The sequence below is a fragment of the Bactrocera neohumeralis genome, chromosome 3 (assembly GCF_024586455.1).
Source record: "Bactrocera neohumeralis isolate Rockhampton chromosome 3, APGP_CSIRO_Bneo_wtdbg2-racon-allhic-juicebox.fasta_v2, whole genome shotgun sequence".
NCBI lineage: Eukaryota > Metazoa > Arthropoda > Insecta > Diptera > Tephritidae > Bactrocera > Bactrocera neohumeralis.
In genome coordinates, this window is record NC_065920.1 from 76,605,922 (window position 1) to 76,629,162 (window position 23,241).

Sequence of the window (23,241 nt, forward strand, 5' to 3'; positions counted from 1 at the left end):
GTTTTCGAAATCAAAGCGTGTCTAGAATAGTGCTGTGTGTTTGTGTTGGTGTAATTGTACTTGTAGAATTAGATTGAGCAGCACTGCCGTTACGTGTGTTTGTCTGTGTGTGCGCGCCAGAAGGTCCTTGCTGTAAGGATCAAGTGCGAAATTTGTGTTATTTGTTTGGAGAAGAATACATTCGAAAAGCGGGTGTAGTGAAAACCAACACTGCCAATTACTCTGAAGTGGTTGTAATGGAATATTAGTGGATTTCGATTGAGCATAAAATTTTTGAATGTGAGTTTCGGAATTTCGGTGAATAATTTTGTGTAAATTTTTTAAAAAACTCCTTTTTTCGAATTTTTCAAAACTAAGTTTTTTCGAAATTATTTTTAATTTCTGTGATCCGTATGCAAAATTTTTGAAAAAAAGTTTGAAAAATATACATACATATGTACATATGAATATTTCTGATTTTCGGTGAATAATTTTGTGTAAATTTTTAAAAATTCCTTTTTTTGAGAGTTCCAAAACTAAGTTCAAAAATACTTTTTTTTTATGAAATTTAGAACTTTATTTTAATTTTTGTGTTCCATATGCAAAATTTTAAAACGTTTCAAATGGAAGTCCGAAATATTTTTTTTAATTTTTCAAGAAAATTGGAAATATTTTTCGTTAATATTTTTTGTTACATGTAATGTTTGAAAATTCTAATCTCAAAAGAAGAATTAAATAAAAGAAAATAATTTTTTTATATTTTTTTTTGAAAGTATGAAATTATTTTTATTTATTTTTGAAAAATTCAAAATTTCGTTCGAAATTTTTATTTAATTTTTGATGAAAGATGGAAAGAAATTTGAACGAATTAATTTCGATCTTTCATGAAGAAGTAAAAAATTGTTCAAACTCAGTTAAGAGTTTTTCAAAAAAATATATTTATTTCAAAAGAAATATGAACGAAATGATGATCGAAAATCGAAATTAATTCGTTCAATTTTTTTTTTTAAATTCCATATTTTCGAAAAACTCAAAACCAAGTTCGATTTTTCTTTTAATTATTGATGAAAGATTGAAATTAATTATATTTTTTGATACAATTTTTGTGTAAAATGCAATTTTTGAAAATCCCATATTTTTGAAAAACTCAAAATTAACTTCGAAAGTTTTTTTAGGATGAAGAATTGAAATTATTTCGCTGACAATTTTCTGTTGAAAATTTTATATATTTTAAGAACTCATAATTAAGTGTGAAAACGATTTTTTTAATACCTATATATGTATGTATGTATGTATATGAAAGTTTGAAACACACTTTTGCTTTAATTTTATATGAGAGTTTGGAATTATTTTATTTTTCGTTAATTTATGTTTGTTACAACAGTTTTTGGAAAATTCGTGTTTTTGAAAACTTCAAACTTCCATAAGTTCGTAAAATATGACAAATTTGAAAATGGTTTAGTTTTGGTTTATCGTACACACAGTTTTGAAAACTTTTTGTTTTTGAAAATTTCGAAACAATATTTTTTTTTAGTTTTATGTGAAAATTCGAAACAATTTCCAAAATATGTGAAAATTAGAAATTATTTTTAATTTTCGTTAAAAAAATTGTTCACTTACAATTTTGAAAATTTTTTGTTTTTGAAAATTTCAGAACAAATCTTTTTTTAAATTTTTATATGAAAATTTGAAATAATTTTTAATTAAAACTTATTTGTTAGAAAACATTTTGAAAAGTGAATATAATGAACTTCAATATTTTAAAACTAAACTGATTCCAGGTAATCATATTTAATATTTAACTTTTTAATAGAAAATTTTATTAAAAAAAAGGTATGAATTTAAGAATTAACATTTTTTAATTAAAAATTTTAAATATCTTGTAAAATAAAAAAATACTTAAATTGTTCAAATTTAATTTCAAAAAATTATCCGAGTATTTATTAGTACTACATTCATATGTATTTAGAATTTTTTTATCAATATTTTTTTTTTTTTTGTAATTCATAATTTTAATGCTTTTAATAATTTTATTATTTCAAAAAAGATGTTTTTACTTCTTAAACTTAAAACAAAAATTATTTTCGCTATTTTTCAAATATTTCGAATTTTTTAACAAATTTTCATTGTTGAAAGCCAAACAAATTTTTTAATGATCAACATCCAAATTGGAAATTATTTTCAAATAATTTAAATTTTTAAAATATTATAAAAATTAATAGATATTCCAGCATAAACTTTCTATCTGCTTGATGTTTTACGATGAAGTAAATTTTTTTAGGCTTTCCAAGACTTTTTTGTAGGTATTGAAAAGAGAAATTGATCACTTCACCGGTTCTATCAAGATCATAGCTCTATGAGTCACACATAATCCTAAAAAGCATTAAGCTATATACTCACCTTATGGTAGTAATGTCTCACATATACTTTTGGCATTGGTTGCAACGCATGAACGTGGGGAGCCGCACGACTGTGCGTATAAGTAACATAAACCTTTCAGCAGACTTTAACTCTTTGATATGCTGCCAACAAGCTAATGGATTTGCTTAAGTGCACGCTTTGACACTTTTACTATTGCTGTAATTAAGAATACAAACACTACAATAAATGAAGCAATAAAAACAATAAGCAACCCTTCCGCTAACATTTTTAGATACCCACAGAAGCTACAAAGCAGCAGCGCTGATGATGCTGCGAGTCAATGACTAACAATGAGTTTGCCGAAAACTAGATTTTCCACTTTTACTGTTGACATTATTCCGTGTGTTTTAGTGCTTTTTCCAATTTCATTGCCATTTGACGGGGTGTGAATATGTCATACGCTCAATGACAGCGCAAATGATGAATTGGCAGCATCAGAATATATATATAAATGGAAATGTGGACGCATGCTCTAGGGGCGTGTGGCGCTGGCCACGCACTTGAATCATCCGTGTGACAGGGGAATAAAAATATCAGGTTGTAAAAAATCAAACGAAAAAAGTCATAAAATGCGCGGAGCATAAATCTGCGGAAAGTAAAATGTGACAGTCGAGAAAATATGAATAAATGTGTGTGCAAACGCCAGCAGCCAGCATTATAAATAGACACATGCGTGTGCTTGTGCTTGAGATAATTAAGGCAGAGATGCAGAACAAATCAAAAAACTAAAAAAAAGAAATAAAATAAAAATTTTCTGTCTGCCATGGCGGGTGCGTGTCAAGCGACGCGTTGCGTTGGCGTGTGCCACACGCGGCTGATGTATTGACAGCGTGGCATAGCTAAGCATGTAAGATATACATACATATATATACTTGTCTTGCTGCACTTCTGTGTTGCAGCACGCTGAAGTGGCATCTTGGCGTACACTTTCTCTTCAGTTTTATTTAATTTGGAAAATTTCTTTTTCAAGTGCTTCGCTTGTTGCGTCTATTTTTAGCGCGTGCCCGCTGACCCAATTTCTTCAAAATAAAGGCATGTCTCCTCAGCACCTTAAATATTTTGTTTGCATATCACTTCTAATGCATCTTCATGGCTTTCTTTTTTATTTGTTTCTTTACTTTGCCATTGCAGCGCTTTCCTGCGGCGTGTTGCACGATTTATGTTTGCAGGCACTGTTCGGGTTCACAAATTGTAATCAATTAAATAATTAGTGTTGCAATTTGTTGGAAATGCAATGCTTTAAAGCGACTCGGCTTGTTGTAGTGTAATTTATATGCTCGCAGGCACATGAGGTTAACTCAAAGGGTGTGTCGTGTTGGAAAATTTATTAGATTGGATGAAAAAAATAGTTTTGTTCGAAAGTGATCTTTTTTTTACAGAATTTACAACATTAATATATTATGGATGATCTCTTTAAGACTTTTTCTCATAATATTTTGTACACTCACAAATTCAGTTTCTTTCTGCGCAGTTTTTCGTTGTCTAGAACATGAATTATTAGTAATATATTAGGTTAGGTTAATCTGGTAGGCCAATAAACCACACACAGACCAGTTTTGGTCCTTTGCGATACCAGATGGAGTTCAGTTGCTAGGTCCATGAGGAAGTGTCATCCTTCAGAATGCCTGCGCTTGGCGCGAATTTGACCAGACTCTGCCTCCTCCAGTGTATCATACAGATGCTTACAGCGTAGTCTTGCCAATGCGGGACAATAACCTTCTTCACAAAGAAAAAAATGAAGAACATGAGTTTGTTCAGTCGGTTGGTATGGTAGCTATATTTTATAGTGGTGCGATTTGACTAATTTCTTCGGATATTGAAACATTTCCTCGGATAATAGTCCATGCCACATTTTGTGAAAATACCTTGTCAAATAAAAAAAATTCCATGCAAGGATTTCATTCTAATGTTTCAATTTGTATGGAAGTTATATCCTATAGTAGTCCGATCAGAACAATTCCTTCGGAGATTTTACCGTTGGTTTGGAAAATAAGCCATGCCAAATTTTATGAAGATGTCCCTTCAAATAAAAAAGTTTCCTATGCAAAGACTTGATTCTGATCATTCAGTTTGTATGGCAGCTATATGCTATAATGGTCCGATATCGACCGTTCCGACAAATGAGCAGCTTCTTGGGCAGAAAAGAACGTGCGCAAAATCGATATCTCAAAAACTGAGGGACTAGTTCGCGTAGAAACAGACGGTGCGACAAAGAACATGGCTAAATCCACTCAGCTCCTCAAACTCCGATAGTAGTCTACTCTAGATTCTCGACCATCGAAAAAAGGTCGTGCAATAAAATGATGACTGACCTCTGAATCCCAAATCATTTCAAAGATAATGAGGTTATGTTGAATAATACAATGTGCGTTCCAAAGTAAACAGGACTTTAAAAAAGAAACAGAACAAATGGTTTTTTCGGCAAAATCAATTTATTTTATTCCTTATAGCCAGTATGCCGGTGCAAGCCTTTTGAATGGCCTCTACGTCTGCATAACGTTTTCCTCTCATGGGCAAATGCATTTTTCCGAAAGAGAAGAAGTCGCACGGTGCCATATCAGGTGAATACGGGGAGTGGTTAATGGTTAAAATGTGATTTTTGGTCAAATAATCATCCTTCGAATGTTGGATTCTGAGCAATTTTTGGTTGTCAGTCAATTTGTGCGGAACAAACCGTGCACACACCTTTCGTAAGCCAAATATTTGGTCAAAATGTGATAAATCGATGTTTTGGAGATGTTCAATTTTATTTCCATGAATTTCAATGATGATTTTTCAACTCAGATCTCTTGCTTAATTGAGGTGTAGATCTACTCTTGAGTTATCAGTAATTGCGGTGATTAGGAATTCTCAGTTTGTTTAGCAGACCCGATATAAAGAACACAAATAGAATAAAGTGGACTTAGACCATAAATATTATATATTTTTACGGTTGGATCAAATCTTGCGAGAATGGTTGATGGAGGAGTACACTGTCAGGAATTTTCCATCATCTTCTATTATTGTCTGTGATATTGGCTTTGATTGAGTTCGCTGGCTGTGCGCTCAAGATTATTGAAGGGATGTCTAAACTCCATATCTCGAAATTCTATTTTTTTTTATTGGACTGGTTTAGGTGCCTGGTCACAGTGGTATAGCAGTTAACTATAAGACTAACGAGCTTGCTTGGACAGGTGCTTCAGTTTCAATGTAGATTGAGAATGGGTAAGAGCTCCGTTGGTTTCTTGAGGTTTACTATCTCAGGCTACCAACAGCTGTGCAGTCGCAAGGTCTTTCTGGCCGAGGGTCAATCGTAAGAGATCTAGCGAACTCTTCGCTCACATGATGATACATCATTTAATGGTTGTAGAAGTTCTAACTGGTCAGTATCCGATCGGAAGTCATACGGTACGGATTAGTTATTTCGAAGAAGACGAGACAGAATAACCTCAACCATTTCTCCTCGTAACATATGTACCGTATTTTGTCAGATCAAAAATACGTCGGAACTAACATCTAAGTGCACTATAGAGATAAATACTTAAGCAGGTTTGTGTTAGATTCAGGTCGTTTTGCCGATAGCTGATGTCTATTTACAAGAGTTTTTTCGCCAGTCTTCACTGAAGAGTGAAAGAGTTTTCCTCGGCAATGCTGAGGAATCAGCCAACTAACCTAACCTAGATATAACCTAACCACACACAAATCATATGTTTTTAGTAGAGTTTCGAAAGAGTTTTTGCGCCTTTTTCAAAATTTTGGTGTGAGAAAAGAATATGTTTCTACGTTTTCACACCTTCGATAAAGTTTTCTTTGTTTTTTTTTTTACCTAAAAAGTAAAAAATCTGAAATTAAGTGCTTTCCAAAATTCGTTAAAATATATTTCACTACGAATTCGAGTTTTTTAAACAAATATACCTGATGGCAATAAAGCGTCTTATCAGTTCTAATATTTGTGACAAAAGTTGTTTGTTTCTGGCCGGATGTAAGGTCTATTAATTTTCGGATTTTTATTGCAGAATACTTTATTTTTTTCCGAATCTAGCGTTTTTTGCAAAAAACGAACAAAACAAATTAATTAAATCCAAAATATGCTGAATTTATACTCAAAATGTTTGTTTTATATTCAAAAAGTGCTCACTAAGTCGTCATTTGCAAGTGGCTGTGTGTACCTAGGCGTCTAAAGCTTCAGAGGTCAAAATATTGAACTTTTTTCAAAGCGCATCTACATAACTTATCGCCGAACGGTTTATTTAAATGCGTATCAAGGCTGATGAGAATGTGTGAAAATAAATAAAATAAGTAAATAGCGCGACTCTGGTGCTGTGTAGAATAAATAAGTGAGAAGTGAACTAGATTTCTTGATTCATAAGGAGCGCCGAGCCGATTATAGCTGATATAGCCTCTACAACAAAGATGCAGACATAAATATGTTATGAAATAAGCGCACGTTTTGAATCGAGTAACGCTTACGTGGTTATTTGTTTAAGATTTACAAATCTGTAATTATATATAGACAGACTTACATTGTATAATAGTTGACGAAATATGTTAGCTTGAGGCTTGCTATTCTCAAACGCAAGCACTATTATGAATTATGCCAGAAAATTTAACACAGGGTTGAATTTAGGTTCAGGGTATTTACAATTGTGCTCAACTCCTAACCTCATTAAAACTCTCTCTCTCTCTCTCTCATACACACCTCATTTCAGACTCATACTCAGGTAGTCAACTGAAATCCAGAGAAAATGAAGGCTTGGAGCCTTGTATTGGCGCTACTTTGCGTGGCGCAATGGCGTACGCATGCCTACAGCGTCGGTAGTACATCCGGCTATTCGACCTCTTCACGTTACGCTTCGTCCTCGTCGTCCGCCTCAAGCGTCGGCGGCAGTACGTCGTGTTGCCAGTTAAGTTCCTGGGCGTATGCTCACTTCAATGAGGTGCGCCAGTTTGCTAGTCGTCTGCGGCTGGAATACAATTACATGTCGCAGGGCAGCAGCACGGGCTATCGTGTACAAGGCGCGTCGTGGGATGGTGAGTTATTGCAATCAATAATATGTTTTTTGAGTTAGCCGCAGATTTAACACTACTTCTTATTCCTCACAGAAAACATCATCAATTTGACGGGCAAAACCGCATCCGAGCTGGACGCACTCGTACGACATGTGAGCGAACAGCTCGTGACCGATATGCGTAAGGGACTCTTACCTTACACCACGATTGCGGCACCGAACTTTTTCGAATCGAAGTCTGCCGAGACGCTTGAGTCCATCATTGCAACTAGCGAAGATTTTGGTCAACAACAGCAGGAAGTCGATGTAGGGCATTTCCAACCGGTCGATCTATCCAATTTCGATGAGGTACGCAATTATGCTTATCCAGCCGAAGTAAAGGTGATCGATGGCAAGACTTATGTCGTGCATAAGAATTGCACCGAGGCGAAGAAAGTGAGCGGTGATGGCAGTTACGCCAGTCCATTGGTCACCATACGCAGTCGCAATCGCACCACAATCACCACAAGTGATGGCGCACCCGCATACACTTACGGTGCTGGTGGCTATAGCAGCGGTTCTTTGACTGCTGGTGGCGTCAACAGATATCCAAGCCCAGTTTACGGACAACCGGGTGGAAGTAGTAGCACGACCACCACTGTTAGACATAAGATTTATGATTGGGCCAATCAAAATATGGAACCCAGTGTGTTGGGTTATAAACCAGTGGTGAACGTTGCAGGCAGTTCAGATTGGCAAATGGGTGCTTACAGACCAATACCACAGACCCCCATTGCGGGCAGTTCGAATGCTGATGTAGAAACTTTCGGCGCTGACAATCAAGTATTTCGCCCAAGTTTCTCTCCCGGCTCAACGGTGACTGTACGCCGTTATAATAAGACAATTATTACAAATCCTGATGGCACAAATACCGTTAGCGGTTCCGAATTGAATCGCAAGTGGGTTGATGGCAAGCTTGTCTACGACTCTCAGCGTCCATTTGGTGAATGGTCCGTGCCACGTGGTGAGGCTTGGAAGCAGGAAGAGCGCGAACGTTTCTTCTGGTTCCTGTCACAGGGTAATGTGACGCCACAACGCTTAGAGGAATGGCAGCGACAGCAAGAGGAGCGCTTACTGGCTATGGCTGAGCGCTACGGCACCACTATTGATGTTATACAGGAATGGCATCGCAGCGAATTAGATCGTTATCGCGTGCTGTTGGGTCAATATCAGGCGCAAAACCCCAATCTTACCGGCTGGAAGCGCACCGAAGCGGGACGTTTAGACTGGCTGATACATCAAAATAGCGTGACACGTGAGGAACTCGAACGCTGGCAGCGCGAAAATAATGATAAGTTGGTGCAACTGGCACGTCAGTACAACATATCGCTGCAGGAGCTGAAAAACTGGCAAATCGAGGAGTTGAATCGATTATATGCTTACTTCAATGACCAGAATAACTCTATGATTTCAAGGCCAATAAACTCCGGTTCGCTGCGCACCAACGAGCAGGAACGTTTGGAGGAGCTGATTCGTCAGCATAACGCCACAATTGAACAACTCCAGAAATCTATACGCTTGGACCAACAAAAGCTCTCAGATTTGGGTAAACAGTATCGAGGCAATGTACAAGATATGCAAAAGTGGTTGAAGGATGAACTGGCGCGTCTGAATGGCGTGATCAATGAACATCGTACTGAAGTGACACGTGTCACGGAATGGCAACGTTCTGAGCGTGAACGTTTAGAGAATGTGGTGAAACAGCACCGTGGTTCAGTGGAAGAGTTGGAAGCGCAAATGGCACGCGATCGCAACTATATGAAGTCGTTGGCTGCGAAGTACCATGTGAGTCTGGAGGAGCTCGAGAAATGGCAAAGCGCTGAGCTGGAACGTTTGCACAGTCAAAGTCAGACTAAACTCGAGATGGATATCAAAGAGTGGCAGCGACGTGAACGTGAACATCTCAAGTCGATTGTGAATAAGAACGATTTAACCATTGAGGAATTCCAAGCGAAGATTATGAGTGATCGCGCACGCTTGGAAGATTTGGCAAGAACATATAAGATACAAGTGTCCGAGGTTGAGGAATGGATTAAGAATGAAATCAAAAACTTCCAATCACAGGGTCTACTGAAAGAGGTCGAAAAAGAGTTGGCAGCTTGGCAACAGAAGGAGCGTGAACGCTTGCTTGCCATCGTTCAGCAAAATGAACTGACAGTTGAAGAGCTGGAGAAGAAGATCAAAGATGATCAATCGTACTTATACAGAATGGCCAATATGTACCAGGTTAAGGTTGAGGAAATTGAAGAATGGCTGAAGAAGGAATTGTTGCGCTTGCAAGGTGAGGGCCTAATAAAGGTAGAAGACCTAAAAGACTGGCAGAAGCAAGAGCGGGAGCAAATTTTGAAGATTGTGCAAGAGAACAAGTTGACAATTGAAGAATTCGAGAAGAAGTTGTTGGCCGATAGACAACGCCTGCAAGACCTTTCACAGACTTACAACGTACAAACATCTGAGATCGAAGGTTGGATCAAGAAGGAAGGTGAACGGCTGCAGAGTTTGGGTCTGTTGCAGATACAGGAACAGCTGAATAATTGGCAGAAAAACGAACGTGATCGTCTACTTGAACTGGTTAATAAGAACAACCTCTCCATCGACGAATTGCAAGAGAGTATCAAAAAGGATCGTCAACACGTATACACATTGGCGCATCAGAACCAAGTACGCGTGGAAGAGGTTGAAGAATGGATTAAGAACGAGATACATAGACTGCAACAAGAAGGCTTGATTGAAATCGAAAAACTTAAGGACTGGCAATCACAATGGCGTGGCAATCTCACAAACATGGTCAAAGAGCGCGACTTCACAGTTGAAGAGTTCCACAAGTGGTTGCTAGAAGATCGCAAGCGTCTACAAGATCTAGCCATGCAGCACAATGTGCACATCGAAGAGATCGAGCAATGGGTGCGCAATGAGGAACAGCGGTTCATCAGCATGGGTTTGCTGAAACCGAATGAGAAGCTTACCAACTGGCAAGAGGTAGAACGTCGTTACTTGGAACGTATCACGCAGGAACAATATCACTCCACCGAACAATTGGAACAGCGTTTACGCCAAGATCGCGAGCTACTAGAGAAGCTGGCACGTGATTACAGCGTACAAGTGGAGGAAATCGAACAATGGATGAAGAAGGAGTTGGCCCGCTTGCGTGATGATGGTCAGCTACAAATCGACAACCTCACCGCCTGGCAAATAGCGGAGCGTGAGCGTCTCGAGGAGCTGATCAAACAAAACAAGGTATGGAGCGTTGAAGAATTCGAGAGTGAGTTGCGTCAAGATCGTGAGCACATGCAGAAGATGGCCTTCCAATATCACACCTCTGTGGAGGAGATAGAGAAGTGGATACAATCTGAGGTAGAACGCTTACGTCAACAGGGTAAACTTGATATAGAGAAACTGACCGTATGGCAGCAGGCGGAACATGATCACATTTTGAGTTTGCTGCAACAACAGTCCTCCATCACAGTGGAAGAGTTCGAGCAGAAAGTGCAGAAAGACAAGGTTTTCTTAGTCAATTTGGCCAATCAATATCACGTCAGCGTTGTCGAGATCGAAGCTTATGTGAAGAAAGTCATTGATGATTTGCGCAACAAGGGCAAATTCGAGGTAGAAAATCTGCAGACCTGGCAGTTGGTTGAGCGCGACTATATCAAACAATTGATTCAACAATACCAAAATGGACTATCCACCGCCGATTATGAACAGAAATTGCTTGCGGATCGCGCGCATTTGCATCAACTCGCTGATCAATATCGCGTCAATATCGAACAAATCGAGAAATGGATGATTGAAGAGTTGAAGCGTTTACGCAAAGACTCAGCGGACCATGTGCAGAAGCTGGCCGATTGGCAGGTGGCTGAGGCGCAACGCTTGAAGGAGCTCATACGTCAAAACAACCAATTGAGCTATGTGGAATTCGAAGTGGAGCTCAACAATGAGCGCCAACGCTTACAAGAACTGGCAAAACAATATTCGGTGAGTGTTGAGGAGGTTGAGACTTGGTTGCGCCAGCAGCTGGTGAATTTGAAAACCACTGGTCAAGTGCAGGTGGAAAATCTCACGCAGTGGCAAAGTGATGAACAGAAACGTTTGATTGACATGCTATTGCAGCAACAGAATAGTATCAGCTATGATGAGTTCGAGGCTCAACTGCGTCGCGATCGCGAACGTCTACAGAAGTTAGGACGTGAGTATAGCGTAAGTGTAGAACAAATCGAAACCTGGATGCGCGATGAACTACAACGTTTGAAGAACTCCGGTCTGCTACAAGTAGAACAATTGACACAGTGGCAGAGAACCGAACGCGATCACCTACAAGACTGGCTGAATCAGCAGAACAATGCTACCACCTATGAAGAGTTCAATGCTTTCTTGCGTCGTGATAAGGAACGTTTGGAACGCATCGCACACGATTATCACGTGACTGTCGAGGAAGTGGAATCATGGGTGCAGCAGGAAGGTGCACGTCTGCAAATTCTTGGACTGATTGAAAGACCACAGAGTTACATCAGCTATGAGCAACATGGTGATAATGATCAATGGAAGATTTACACTTTAGCACATTTGAAAGCCGTCGCACAAACTGTACCGATGAGCTGGCAAGATTTCGAAGACTACTTGGTTAAGGAACGTATGCGTTGGGAGCAATTCGGACGCCAGTACGATGTTAGGGTGGAGGAGATCGAAGAGTACTTGCGTGGTGAGGCACATAAGCTCAATCAGCAGGGTGTCATAACTGGTTCCGAAATAATTGAAGAATGGGAGATTCACGAAAATCAGTACATACAGAATCTAATTAACGAACGGCTGCGCAAACAACAGCGCTGGTCTATTGAGGAACTCGAAAGACAATTGAAACAAGATCAGGAGCATTTGCGTCAGTTGGCTATACAATATCACGTCACAGTGGAAGAGGTTGAAGCGTGGTACCAACAAGAGCTGCGACGTCTATTGGATCAAAATAAAATCGTAACCGAAAGCTTGGTCGATTGGCAACGTCGTGAAAAGGATCGACTTTACCGTCTGGTCACACGTCAACCAGGTCTGACTGTCACAGTGTGGGAAGAACAAATTCTGCGTGACAGAAATACGCTCAACAACTTGGCCGATGAATATCATGTCTCCATTGAGGAGCTCGAATCGTGGATACGTAATGAGTTGAGACGTCTCGGCGAACTGGGACTTGTACGCGATCTACATCAGAATTTGGACTACAATAATTGGCAGAAGCAGGAACGTGAACGTTTACGTGCTATCGCTAAGGACATCAGCATTACACAAATTGAATTCCTCGAGTATATTGCTGCCGACACCGACTATCAGAACCGTTTGGCACAACTCTACGGCACCACACTCGAACAATTGGCGCCCTTCCAACGCATTGAAATCGATCATATGCAGCGTGAAGGTCTTTTGGACAACATAAAGCTGTTAACGCTCGAGAAGTGGCAGAAACGCGAACGTGATCGTCTATACAATTTGATTAGGAATCAAAACTTCAGTTTGAAGAATCTGCGCAACTGGCAGCGTCAAGATATCGTGCTTAACGAATTGGCCGCCAGCTATGGCATCACCACCCAGGCATTAAAAGACTGGCAAATTAAGGAATTCGAGCGTTTCTTAAGATTGGCCGAACACTACGGTTGGCAGCTGAATCAACTGCAAAACTTCCGCGAAAAGGAATTACGCTACATTGATTTCGTAATGCACAAGAAGACCACCAATGAGGTTGAGCGTATGAAGTGGAGTACGGAGGAGGCGAGACGTATGGCAGACTTAGGACGCAGGTCCGGTTTGAGAAATGAAGAACTCATCCAATGGCGTCGCATTCTTTATCTGCTCTCTCAGGGCTTGCTACCCATGGACGATAGTACCGGCTTTGGCGGCCATGAAATAGGTGCCGGTTCGACTAATCGCACTGCTTGGCCACATCAAGTGATCTCCAAGGATCGTGGTGATCAACCACCGCATGTATACGAGGATAATGTTGATGTCGAAGAGCCTGGCTTGGCCGGTCAAGATAACAATTTGTATCCTCCACCATCGGCGGAAATGAAAGTCGAACCGACTACACAATACCCAGCATACGTTAGACCTGCACCAAGCGGTGGCGCGGGCGGACAAACAAGTGGTTACCGTTACAGCAAGAAGGAGTACAAATTTACGGTACCGGTGAGTGAGGTTGATGCAACCGGTGTTAGTGGTGCGGGACGCGCACGTTACGGACGTGAGCGTGAATTGGATACACAGCAACAACAGCAGGAAGTGGATGACTTCGGACAACAACAACAGGTGGAGCTTGGCTGGAATGGCAAGTTAGAGGATGGCGGCCAACAGCAACAAGTTGATCTGGGTTGGAATGATCAGCAGCAAGTGCAAGGCAGTTACGGACGTGGTGGAGCCGCCGGTTACTCTTCTTCCGCCGCTGCTTCAGCGCACAGCTCATATTCCGGTGCGCGTGGCCATGCCGGTCATGGTGGTTATGGTCAACGTCAGCAGCAACAACAATTTCAACAGCAGCGGGATGACTTCGGCCAACAACAGCAGCAACAATTTGAAGATTTTGGACAACAACAACAAGTAGAACTGGGCGACTACAAACAAAACGCATGGGATCAGCAGCAACAGCAACAAGACGTGCAGGTCGAGGATCTGCAGGGCACATTTGTGGGACCCCACCGCGGTGCCAGCCAGAAGCAGGTGTCCAGCACCGAAGCAAATGCAGTAAGTTTTTCTAAATTTCAATATGAGCATGTATCTAAATGATATTATCCTTATTTATAGCAAATCGAGGTTACGGCTGAACCGGAAAGCTCTGGCATATGGGACTCATTCAAGAAGAAGGCTTCAGGTCTCTTTGGTTAAACTTTGGTTAAACTTAATGACCAAATAAATACAGCTTAAAAACGATCATCCGAAGACAACGAATAATCGATACTCTTTTGTGCATAAATTTCTTGAATTGTTATTAATGTAAATCTATTTCGTTTTTATGCTTTATTTTGTATTTTTATAAACAACGTGTCATATATTATTTGCTTTTGTTTGTATTTTTAATATTAGTTGCTAAGTTTTCTAAATGTGTACTCATGCGCGAACGTTAAACGACTGCTTCGTTTTGTAATTAATTTAAATAAAATAATAACGGTATATAATACACCATTTCTTTTGCTTACTCCATAGTGGTCGCTCAAATCTTTAAACTATTTTCTTGTCGTAGCTGCTTTGCTTAGTCTTTCACGCGTTTGTTTTGTTTTGTTTTGTTTTATTACATATGTAGTAGTTTCGTTTTTTGTTAACTATTAGTGTTTAACGGTACTTTACAAATCTATAAAATGGGATATGGTCTAGTATTTTAGGGTCTGCGGTGTACTTCTTGTTTAAAATGTATCTTTACATGTTTGTTTTCTCGTGCTCATGATCCTAAACTCCGGTCGTGGATAAAAATAATAGTTAATTTTAGAGAGATCCATACATAAGAAACTCTTACTGATGTCTTTAAATTTATAATTGTCAGTCTAAAAACTGTTTTTTTATAACAAAATAGGCTACATCTTGTTTGAAAACAAAAGAAAGTAGAGGTAGAGGTTAAGATCCTCCAAAAGCTGAATATCAAAGTTCAGTGGGCTTGTCAAAGGAGAGTGTTGCCAATAACACTCATTCATCGTTTCGAAACCCAAAGGCTTTGTAGAACCATGAAAAATTGCGGCTATGTATAGTATACTGAAATGGGTTTTATGACTTAACGACAGTTCTAGAATGTCGCGTGAAAGGTTGAAAAACAATCGAAAGAACTTTCGATTTAAGCTGGTGAAGCTCTTTTCAGGAATTCGTAAAATGTATAAGGATAAAGGTTCATGTTCGGCGAGTGAAAATTCCATAAATGGAAAACTGGCTTGAAGCCGCTGTTATGCCACAAAAATTTCATGTGGTTCTAACAGGACTGCACCGCAAGCGAGACAGTGAATTTCACAAACGATTTATTGAAAACCAAGTTTGGGGAACATGTTTTCTCACCAAATGGTCCAGTCAATTGGCCACCTCGGTCGTGCGATGTGACGCCGTTAGACTATTTCCTGTGGGGCTACGTCAAGTCTATGGTCTATGCCAACAAGCCAGCGACAATTGATGAATTTCGTACGAATATCGAACATGAAATTGCAGCGGTATCGGCCGATTTATGCTTGAAAAGCGTCGAAAACTGGATTCAGCGTCTGGACAAGCGTGCCCGTGGAGGCTAATGCAAAAGAAATCGAGTTCCGTACATAATGGCATCGAATGTACTTTCAGAGAAATAAAGAATTTCATTGGTATCCAAAACCGTTTTTGTAGCGTATTGAAAATCCGTTACTTGGCTGGGAGCTGCTACTCTACCCACCGTATTCACTAGACGCAGAAGTCGAACATTGAATGTCTGATTGATTTGCTTCAAAATACGAACAAAAAGTGGCCAAAATGTGTTAAATGATAATGATAATGATTTTTTATCTCCTATTCAAAATTATGTAGTATTTGATTTCACGAAAACCGGTATACATACATATATACAAGATCAATAAAAACCAATAACATTATTTAAATGGTGCAAGCTACATACTATGCTTCGACTCTAAAAAAGTAACCGCTTATCTTATGCTTTCTAAATTTCAACATTATTATTTGCCTTGGAAGTCTTCGCAACACTATGTTACGTTACAACTACAAACATTTATTAAATATATTAACTGCGTACACATTTATACCTCGACTTTGGATTCCATAACGTTCGTACTTAATTTATTTTCGATAACACTCATATGAGCCACAACGGTCATGGCAATTTGCTTTTAGAATTCAACCATTTTTGCAATAGGTTTGCAATTATCAACCGATATGTGCATTCTAAAGTCACTTGGGGGAACAAAAAAAAAAAAAGAAATCGAGAGTTATGGGTTCATAACAGCAGGCTTGTTTATAAGTTGTAAGATCGTAAATGAACCCAACGAGAGGCTTATAATGTATATTAAGTTCTATTCATTATAAACTGCTCATTTAGTTAGTAAAAGTCTAAAGACTGGATGAGATGGGAAGTAGAACATAAATATGTGGTATGATAAAATCGATCTATCCCATATTTGAGGAAAATATTACGGCTGGATTCTGACAGTTGTGAACCTAGCACTGCGGACAGCTGTTTCAGGCATACCCTATATTTTAAACACTTCAGCACAATCAAGCCGAAACGTAGGCCCTCACTAACAAAACTTGATTGCCATGGCCGTGTGTAATAGCTTTTAGACTAACATTAACAGTAACTGTAATTAAATATTATTTTTAATATATAATGATACTTTAGTCTAGGCACTTGATTATACAGTACATTCCAATCAATAATTGATATATTCTGCCAACCTAACTCCACCTCAAATTCCTCTTATGAACCGCAAGCCGCGTGCAGCTGATCAACTGATATCTTTGCGTCCATCCTCTGCACTGTACTGTTCACCGATCATAAATTGTACGCCCTCGCTCGCTTCGCTCTCCGCCGCAGCTACCAGACCGCGATCGTAGAGTCCATCGCCGGTTTCGTCTAACACGCGGTTCTTCAACTGCTCAATCTGATGCAGCAGCTCGAGCGTCTCGTCATCCAAATTGTCGTCCTCCACACGCAGCTGCCGCTGCTGCTCCTCATCCTGATCCCACTCGAGCGACTCCGGCGTCGAGATGTGCGACCATGAGTTGTGCGACGAAGATGTGCGCGTAAAGGAACTGTTACGTCGTTCGTTGATCGGCGGTGGCGCCACCCGACGCGTGCGCATGCGCTGCTCACCGCGCTCAACTGCTTTGGCCGTCGCCAGCGCCATTGCTGCGGCGTTTAGTGGCGCGTGCGGTAGCGACAGCGATTGTGAGTATGAAGCTAATGAGTTGAGCTGCTCATCGTCGTTGCTTAGGTATTGCCATGAGTTGTTGAGGTGCACGTGCAGCGGGTGATTGTCGTAAGTGTGGCTACGTTTGCTCAGATCCAGCGTGTGGTGGTTATTGTTGAGCGTGTGTAGGTGATGTAACGGTGTGTTGTTGCCGTTGGTATATTGCGCGAGGTTGTTGTTGCTGTTGAGTGTGCTGGCTTGCAGTAGGGATTGCGTGCTGCGATGCGTGTGCGGTGGCGGCTGATAGAGTTGTCGCATGTGTGCGTACTCATGCTCCCATTCCAGATCGAGCGAGGAACTGGCGCGCGAGCTGGCCGCGGCGTATTGAGCTTCGGTCAGGCAGTAATTGAGCGCTGACTCCTTGGCGAGAATGGCGTTGCTGAGTAAATTGTGTACGTCGAGGTTCTGAAGCTGAATGTCGGAGAGCCTGAGGGGAATAAGAATATTTAAAAATGGAAAAAGTGTTAAGAAGAATACACAGTTACTAAAAAAATTCCTTTATGAAAATTTCTACACATTATTGGCAAAATGGCGTAAATTTATTATCAAAATAATGGTTCAGTTTGCACGAGGCTCGCGCGTTATTTCCAATATTCGGTCGACATAATCGCCCGACATAGTCGGTAATTCGAGCAGTGATGGTTCGGGCTCGTACCACGTTTACTCTAGTGGATATTGCGCATCCTCAGAGTCCAGCTACTGTAGAGCAGAGTATCGAAGAAGACCCGAACAAGTCTATCCGCCATTGCAAGCTACGAATGGCGCTATGCCCATCTAATTTGCGGAAGGATCTTGGTTTAAGGGTTTCCATAATCCAACTCGTGTAAGTATTAAAGCCGAACGACCATGAATCGGTTTGTGAATGGGCCCAAAATGAGATGGCCGCAGATCCCGAATTTCAAAAGAAATTTTTATTCAGCGAAGCTCTCTTTTGGTTTAACATTTGGTTTGGTTTAACGTTAATAAACAAAATTGTCGCATTTGGAATGATGATGACCCATAATCCATAGTTAAAACGTTGTGAGGATGTAACCTCACTATTTGGTGTGCTTTATGGAGAATCGTTGGTCCATATTTACTCTAAAATTAAGTCAACCATAATGATACAGACAATGGTGAAAGCTATAGAGCTATGATTAATGGAGGATGCCAATGTGAAACACCTTATCATAAACCCAATGAAACGACCAATTTCTTGAAGAAAACTTTTGGTGAGCGCATTACCTCGCGTCGTGGGCGTGTCCTCCAAAATCGTGTGAGTTAGCATTGATGGACTATTTTTTTGGATTTATGTGAAGTCACTTGTCTACGCGGATAAGCTCGAGACGATTAAAGCCTTGGACAATTATATACGGTGGCTTACTGCCAACACACGGCACCAATCGCCATCCGTTGAGAACAATTTTCGATAACTCGTTCGAGCATTTCGACTGGTAACTGGAGAATGAGACTCGTGATCTTTTGGCCCAAAGCCTGAATCGAATCGGGATTGTCTGCATAGACCTTAGACATTAAAAAGGACCCACAGAAAGAAGTCTAACGATGTGATGCTACACGATTTTGGTGACCACTCGACCGGCCAAAATGCGGCCTGCTCACTGAAGTGTTCTCTCAATAAATCCAGTGTTTGATGCATTGTGACAGAAGCGGTGCCGTCTTGTTGGCGCTAAATGTCGTCGAGATCAAGAGCTTTAATTACAGGCATAAACTATTCTGTTATCATGACGTTCTTACCGGCATCATTTTTGCAGAAATATGGAGGGATGATTATACCGGCCCACAAACCACACTAAACCATTATTTTTTATAGATGAAATGGCAGCTTTTGAATCTTCTCTAGTTTGTTTTCGTCCAAATGCGGTAATTTTGTTTGTTTATATACCCATTGAGCCAGAAATGCGCCTCATTTGTGAACAAAATTTGGCTCAAAAACGTTGGACCTTCTTTGAACTTTTCAAGAGCCCATAGAGCGAAGCAATGTCAGTTGCAATGTCGCTTGGAAAGGTCGAGCGGCTCCAGTTCTTGCAAAAACTATATTTTGTATGTTTTCAACTTAAGATCTCGACGAAAAATGCGCCAAGTGTTTGTATACACTCTCAGCTATGGCTGTTATATAATGCTTGACACGACCCACGCGTGATCTATCAAAAAAAAGGCTATTGAAAAAAGGACCCCTACTAGGATCATCATTTAATAAAGATAAGTCTTGGTCATAGCATTAAATTATATGCGTTTTGTCTTTTCTTGAAAACCACTTGTCTAAAAAAACACCCTTTATATATCTGAAAATTGGAAATTAAGGACTTATACAACTCAATTCTTTGTCTATAGATTAAGGATTTAGTATGTTCGGCAAGAAACAACTCAAAACTGTTTCAATGAAAGTATAATCCTATAACTATAGGTCTTTCGACTTGAATGTTCTTTCAAGAATTACAACATCCTGCTTTACCAACTAAAACACAAAACAATCGATGGAACACCGAAAATAAAATAACAAAATCCAGATTCGAATATATTTTCTTACCCTTCGGTTCCATTTCTATTGGGTAATTTCGTGTATTGCATATCCTGTTGCTCCCAGAACTTGTCAATAAACTGTGGCCGCTTTTGCTAAAGAAGAATGAGAAGATGCCGTTGCAGGCAATGATAAAATTTTATTTTTAATATTTCATTATTTTGCTTTGCACACTTTCACGCTCACCTTCGTTTTGAATTTAATAATGCGATATATAAAATTCTCTCTCGGGCATTTGTCGCTCGCATTCGACACGAGTTCCGCTTCTTGTTCATCTGTTGCATGTTGCCGCCGACGCCTATAAGTAGACAACACACTGCTTAACAATGAATGCATAGCACGCGTTGAAGAGGTGAAAACAAATAAAAATCGCCATCAACACACACACACACACATACACACAATTGCAATCGTGCGCACTCGTATTTGTTTGTCTGTGTGCAGTCATGTATTAATGGAAATAAGGCATATGTTATGACATTTGCCAACGAAACGGGGTTGCAATGATAGCACTAAACACGCTTCGCTGCCAAACAAAGCAGTTAATGAGCACCGCTGTTGCCAGCTCCTCTACCCTCAACCGCTTGTTGCGCCACAACGGCAAAACATGTTGCATGGCTTTGCCACTTGCAGTATACTTTTAGGCCACTGAACCCTTGAGTATTTGCACAGCACAGCATAAAACATGTGTATGCTCGCCATCTAACTTCCCCACTCCTCCGCCCCCTTTAACTCAGCGACTTGGCAGTCGAGTAAATCTGCGCCTGTTTAGGCATTTCATATGCAGCTCAAGTGTGTCTCATCGGATTGTGGTTGAAGATGCACTTGGTGCGGTTTTTGTTTTTTGTGTCGGTGTGTGTGTCTCTCTGTCGAGATAAAAGCTATTTATGTGTTTATTTTAAGGCAAGGTTCGTGCGGTCGCCGCGCGGCCGTTCACTATCCTACGCAGAGTGCCAAAAATCCATTGTGTCTGCTCTTCGCTGCAAGCGCATGGCAGCGTGCGGCTTGTGGTTGGCTAAGAGCATTCGCAAGCAGTGACCTAATTAAGGATTGTATCTAGCTCTGGCAGTAAGTTTTGATTTATTCAAAGCTTTTGGGAATCTTGCCAAAAGCGTTGAGTGGGATGATCGGCTGCGCTCAGTTTCGGATTGGAGAAATGCAGTACTCGAGTTCGATTCCGTGGAAACCAAACTTTGTGGATGTGGATTCGTGTTTTGTAATATGGGTTCTGGACACATTACTTCAGTTCTGATAGATTAGGTTAATCTGGTAGGCCAATAAGCCACGCATAGACCAGCTTTGGTTGGTGACCAGTTAGTATTCTCATCATGTTTCTACAGTCTCTTCTATCGAGTTCCCATAGGAATTTTGTGTACTTTCCATCTACCGTTTTGCTCTCAGGCAACCCGTTTCATCGGGTTTTTATTGTCTTTATCCCAAATTGATAATATTGGTTTGAGAGAACTTATGGGTATACATATTAAGTGAATTTCAAAAATTTTCGGTATTTTGTAGGATTAACAGCCTGTGGCTAGATTTTTATCCGGGTTCATTTCGGATATATAGAACTGACTGTATTGGGAACCGTAGATGAACATTTCATGAACTTTTTCACCGAAACTAAGCTGAAAAATGAAAAAAAGTTTCCGAGAAGTTGTGACGACCAACTGCAAATAGTTATAATTATGGAACCATATATGATCCTATCTGGGTCCCCAGAGGAGAAATTCTCATTATTCTGACTAACAGTTGAAGAGTTCAATAGGAAACCTATGAATACTGTTAATGATTATACTACATCTGGAAACCAAATAATGATTGCATATTTTCAAATATAGTTTTCAAGCGTTAATATGAACACATAATGAGGTCTCTGGGTATATTCCAGGGTCGACTGTTGAGGACTGTAAAGTCTGTTGAATGATCTGCTGCCCTATCCTTGAACAAAAGGAAGACCTTATAAATCTACACTAATATTATAAAGAGGAAAGATTTGTACCTATTTTTGTATGTTTGTATATTTGTAATGAATAGGCTCAAAAAGTACTGGGCCGATTTAAAAACTTCTTTCGCCAATATAATGCTACATTCTTCCAAATTGACATAGGCTACATTTCATTTTGAAAAAAAATAGGGATCCTTGGTAAAATTTGAGCAATGTAACCGAAGGTGTAGAAAAATGAGTCTTAAAATGTCTTTCGTCGAATGCGCTGCCGAAACTATTAGCGATAGAACAAAATAATATACAACAATATTGAGGAACACCATAATGTCTACAAAAAACTCGCGGTAGCATATGTCCAACTATTGTAGTTATGTCACTACAACAACTTTTTTCATTTTAAATATTAATGAAAATGTTAACCAAATTCAAACCATGCTATTTATGTGTTTATATTAATGTGTATTTCAACTCAAAGAATACAGGACAGCCAGTGGAAACACTGCCAGCAACAAAATTAACATTGACGAGTTTTTTCTCAGCTTTCGTCAGTGATCCGTTTACGAGAACGTTGCTCTATTCGAAAATACCCTGATATTATATATGGAATGAACCGTCGAAGAAATAGTTGCGCAGAAAGCAAGACCAACCAGTAGACGACGACTGCTTCTACCTTCGTTTGCTATTGATTAATGTACGCGGTTTAACTTTATTTGAGTCATTGCTCACCGTGAATGGTGCGGTGTGTGCAACTTTTTGAGAAGCAAGCCAGCAATTACAATTGCTTGAACATGATAATCACTGGAATCAAATGATGGACGATGCGATAGCTACTTCGAATACAAATGAGGATCGCACACTTTTCGCGATAATCATTTCGACATATCAGCCTTCAAATCCGCGTCAATTATGGGATACGAACAAAAAAAACATTGCCAAAGACATTTTACATGGCCTTCGCTAAAAATTGGAAATGGTAGAATTTCGGTTGATACTTCCGGTGGTTCGATATCAATTCCATCTTCCCTTTGTAAATTCACGAAAGATGAACTCATCAGAAATGTTCGGACATTGGCCAAATTATCGTAACTATGATTCCTTAAGTGCACGCGCAATGTTAGCTGCCAAAAATACCGATGTTGTTGACTTAAACTGGAAGATTCAAAGTCAAATTCCGGGAAGCTTTGCGCTCGTACAAATCGATCGATCGTCTTGACAATGAAGACGGCGCCGTGAACTATCCAGTGGTATTTCGAAATTCTTTGGACAGGTATTATTTGCGTCTCAAAGTTGGATCGGTCGTTATTATGTTCCGCAATCATCATGCCCCGAAACTGTGTAATTCAACCCGACTGATTGTGACGCACCTATCGAATACAAGGGGCAGAATGCTTGATTCTACGAATTCCTTTGAGTTCTAACGATTTCCCATTTCAGTTCACGTATTTC

At 39.8% G+C, this 23,241-nt stretch overlaps 2 protein-coding genes across 2 annotated transcripts in view; one reads left to right on the forward strand and one right to left on the reverse strand.

Annotated features, from left to right (window-relative positions):
- Positions 1-14,460, forward strand: LOC126752140 (tiggrin). Its single transcript, XM_050462731.1, has 4 exons — positions 1-279; positions 7,089-7,410; positions 7,483-14,150; positions 14,211-14,460. Exons 2-4 carry the CDS (start codon positions 7,125-7,127, stop codon positions 14,289-14,291), a joined length of 7,035 nt encoding a protein of 2,344 aa, XP_050318688.1. The 5' UTR covers positions 1-279; positions 7,089-7,124; the 3' UTR covers positions 14,292-14,460.
- LOC126752150 (uncharacterized) overlaps positions 14,409-23,241 on the reverse strand; it is a 15,185-nt gene continuing 6,352 nt past the window's right edge. Inside the window, exons 2-4 of the mRNA XM_050462750.1 lie at positions 20,037-20,148; positions 19,860-19,945; positions 14,409-17,759 (exon numbers count right to left, since the gene is read on the reverse strand). Coding sequence (XP_050318707.1) covers positions 16,868-17,759; positions 19,860-19,945; positions 20,037-20,148 — 1,090 coding nt within the window. The 3' untranslated portion in view covers positions 14,409-16,867. The remainder of the gene's footprint in view (positions 17,760-19,859; positions 19,946-20,036; positions 20,149-23,241) is intronic.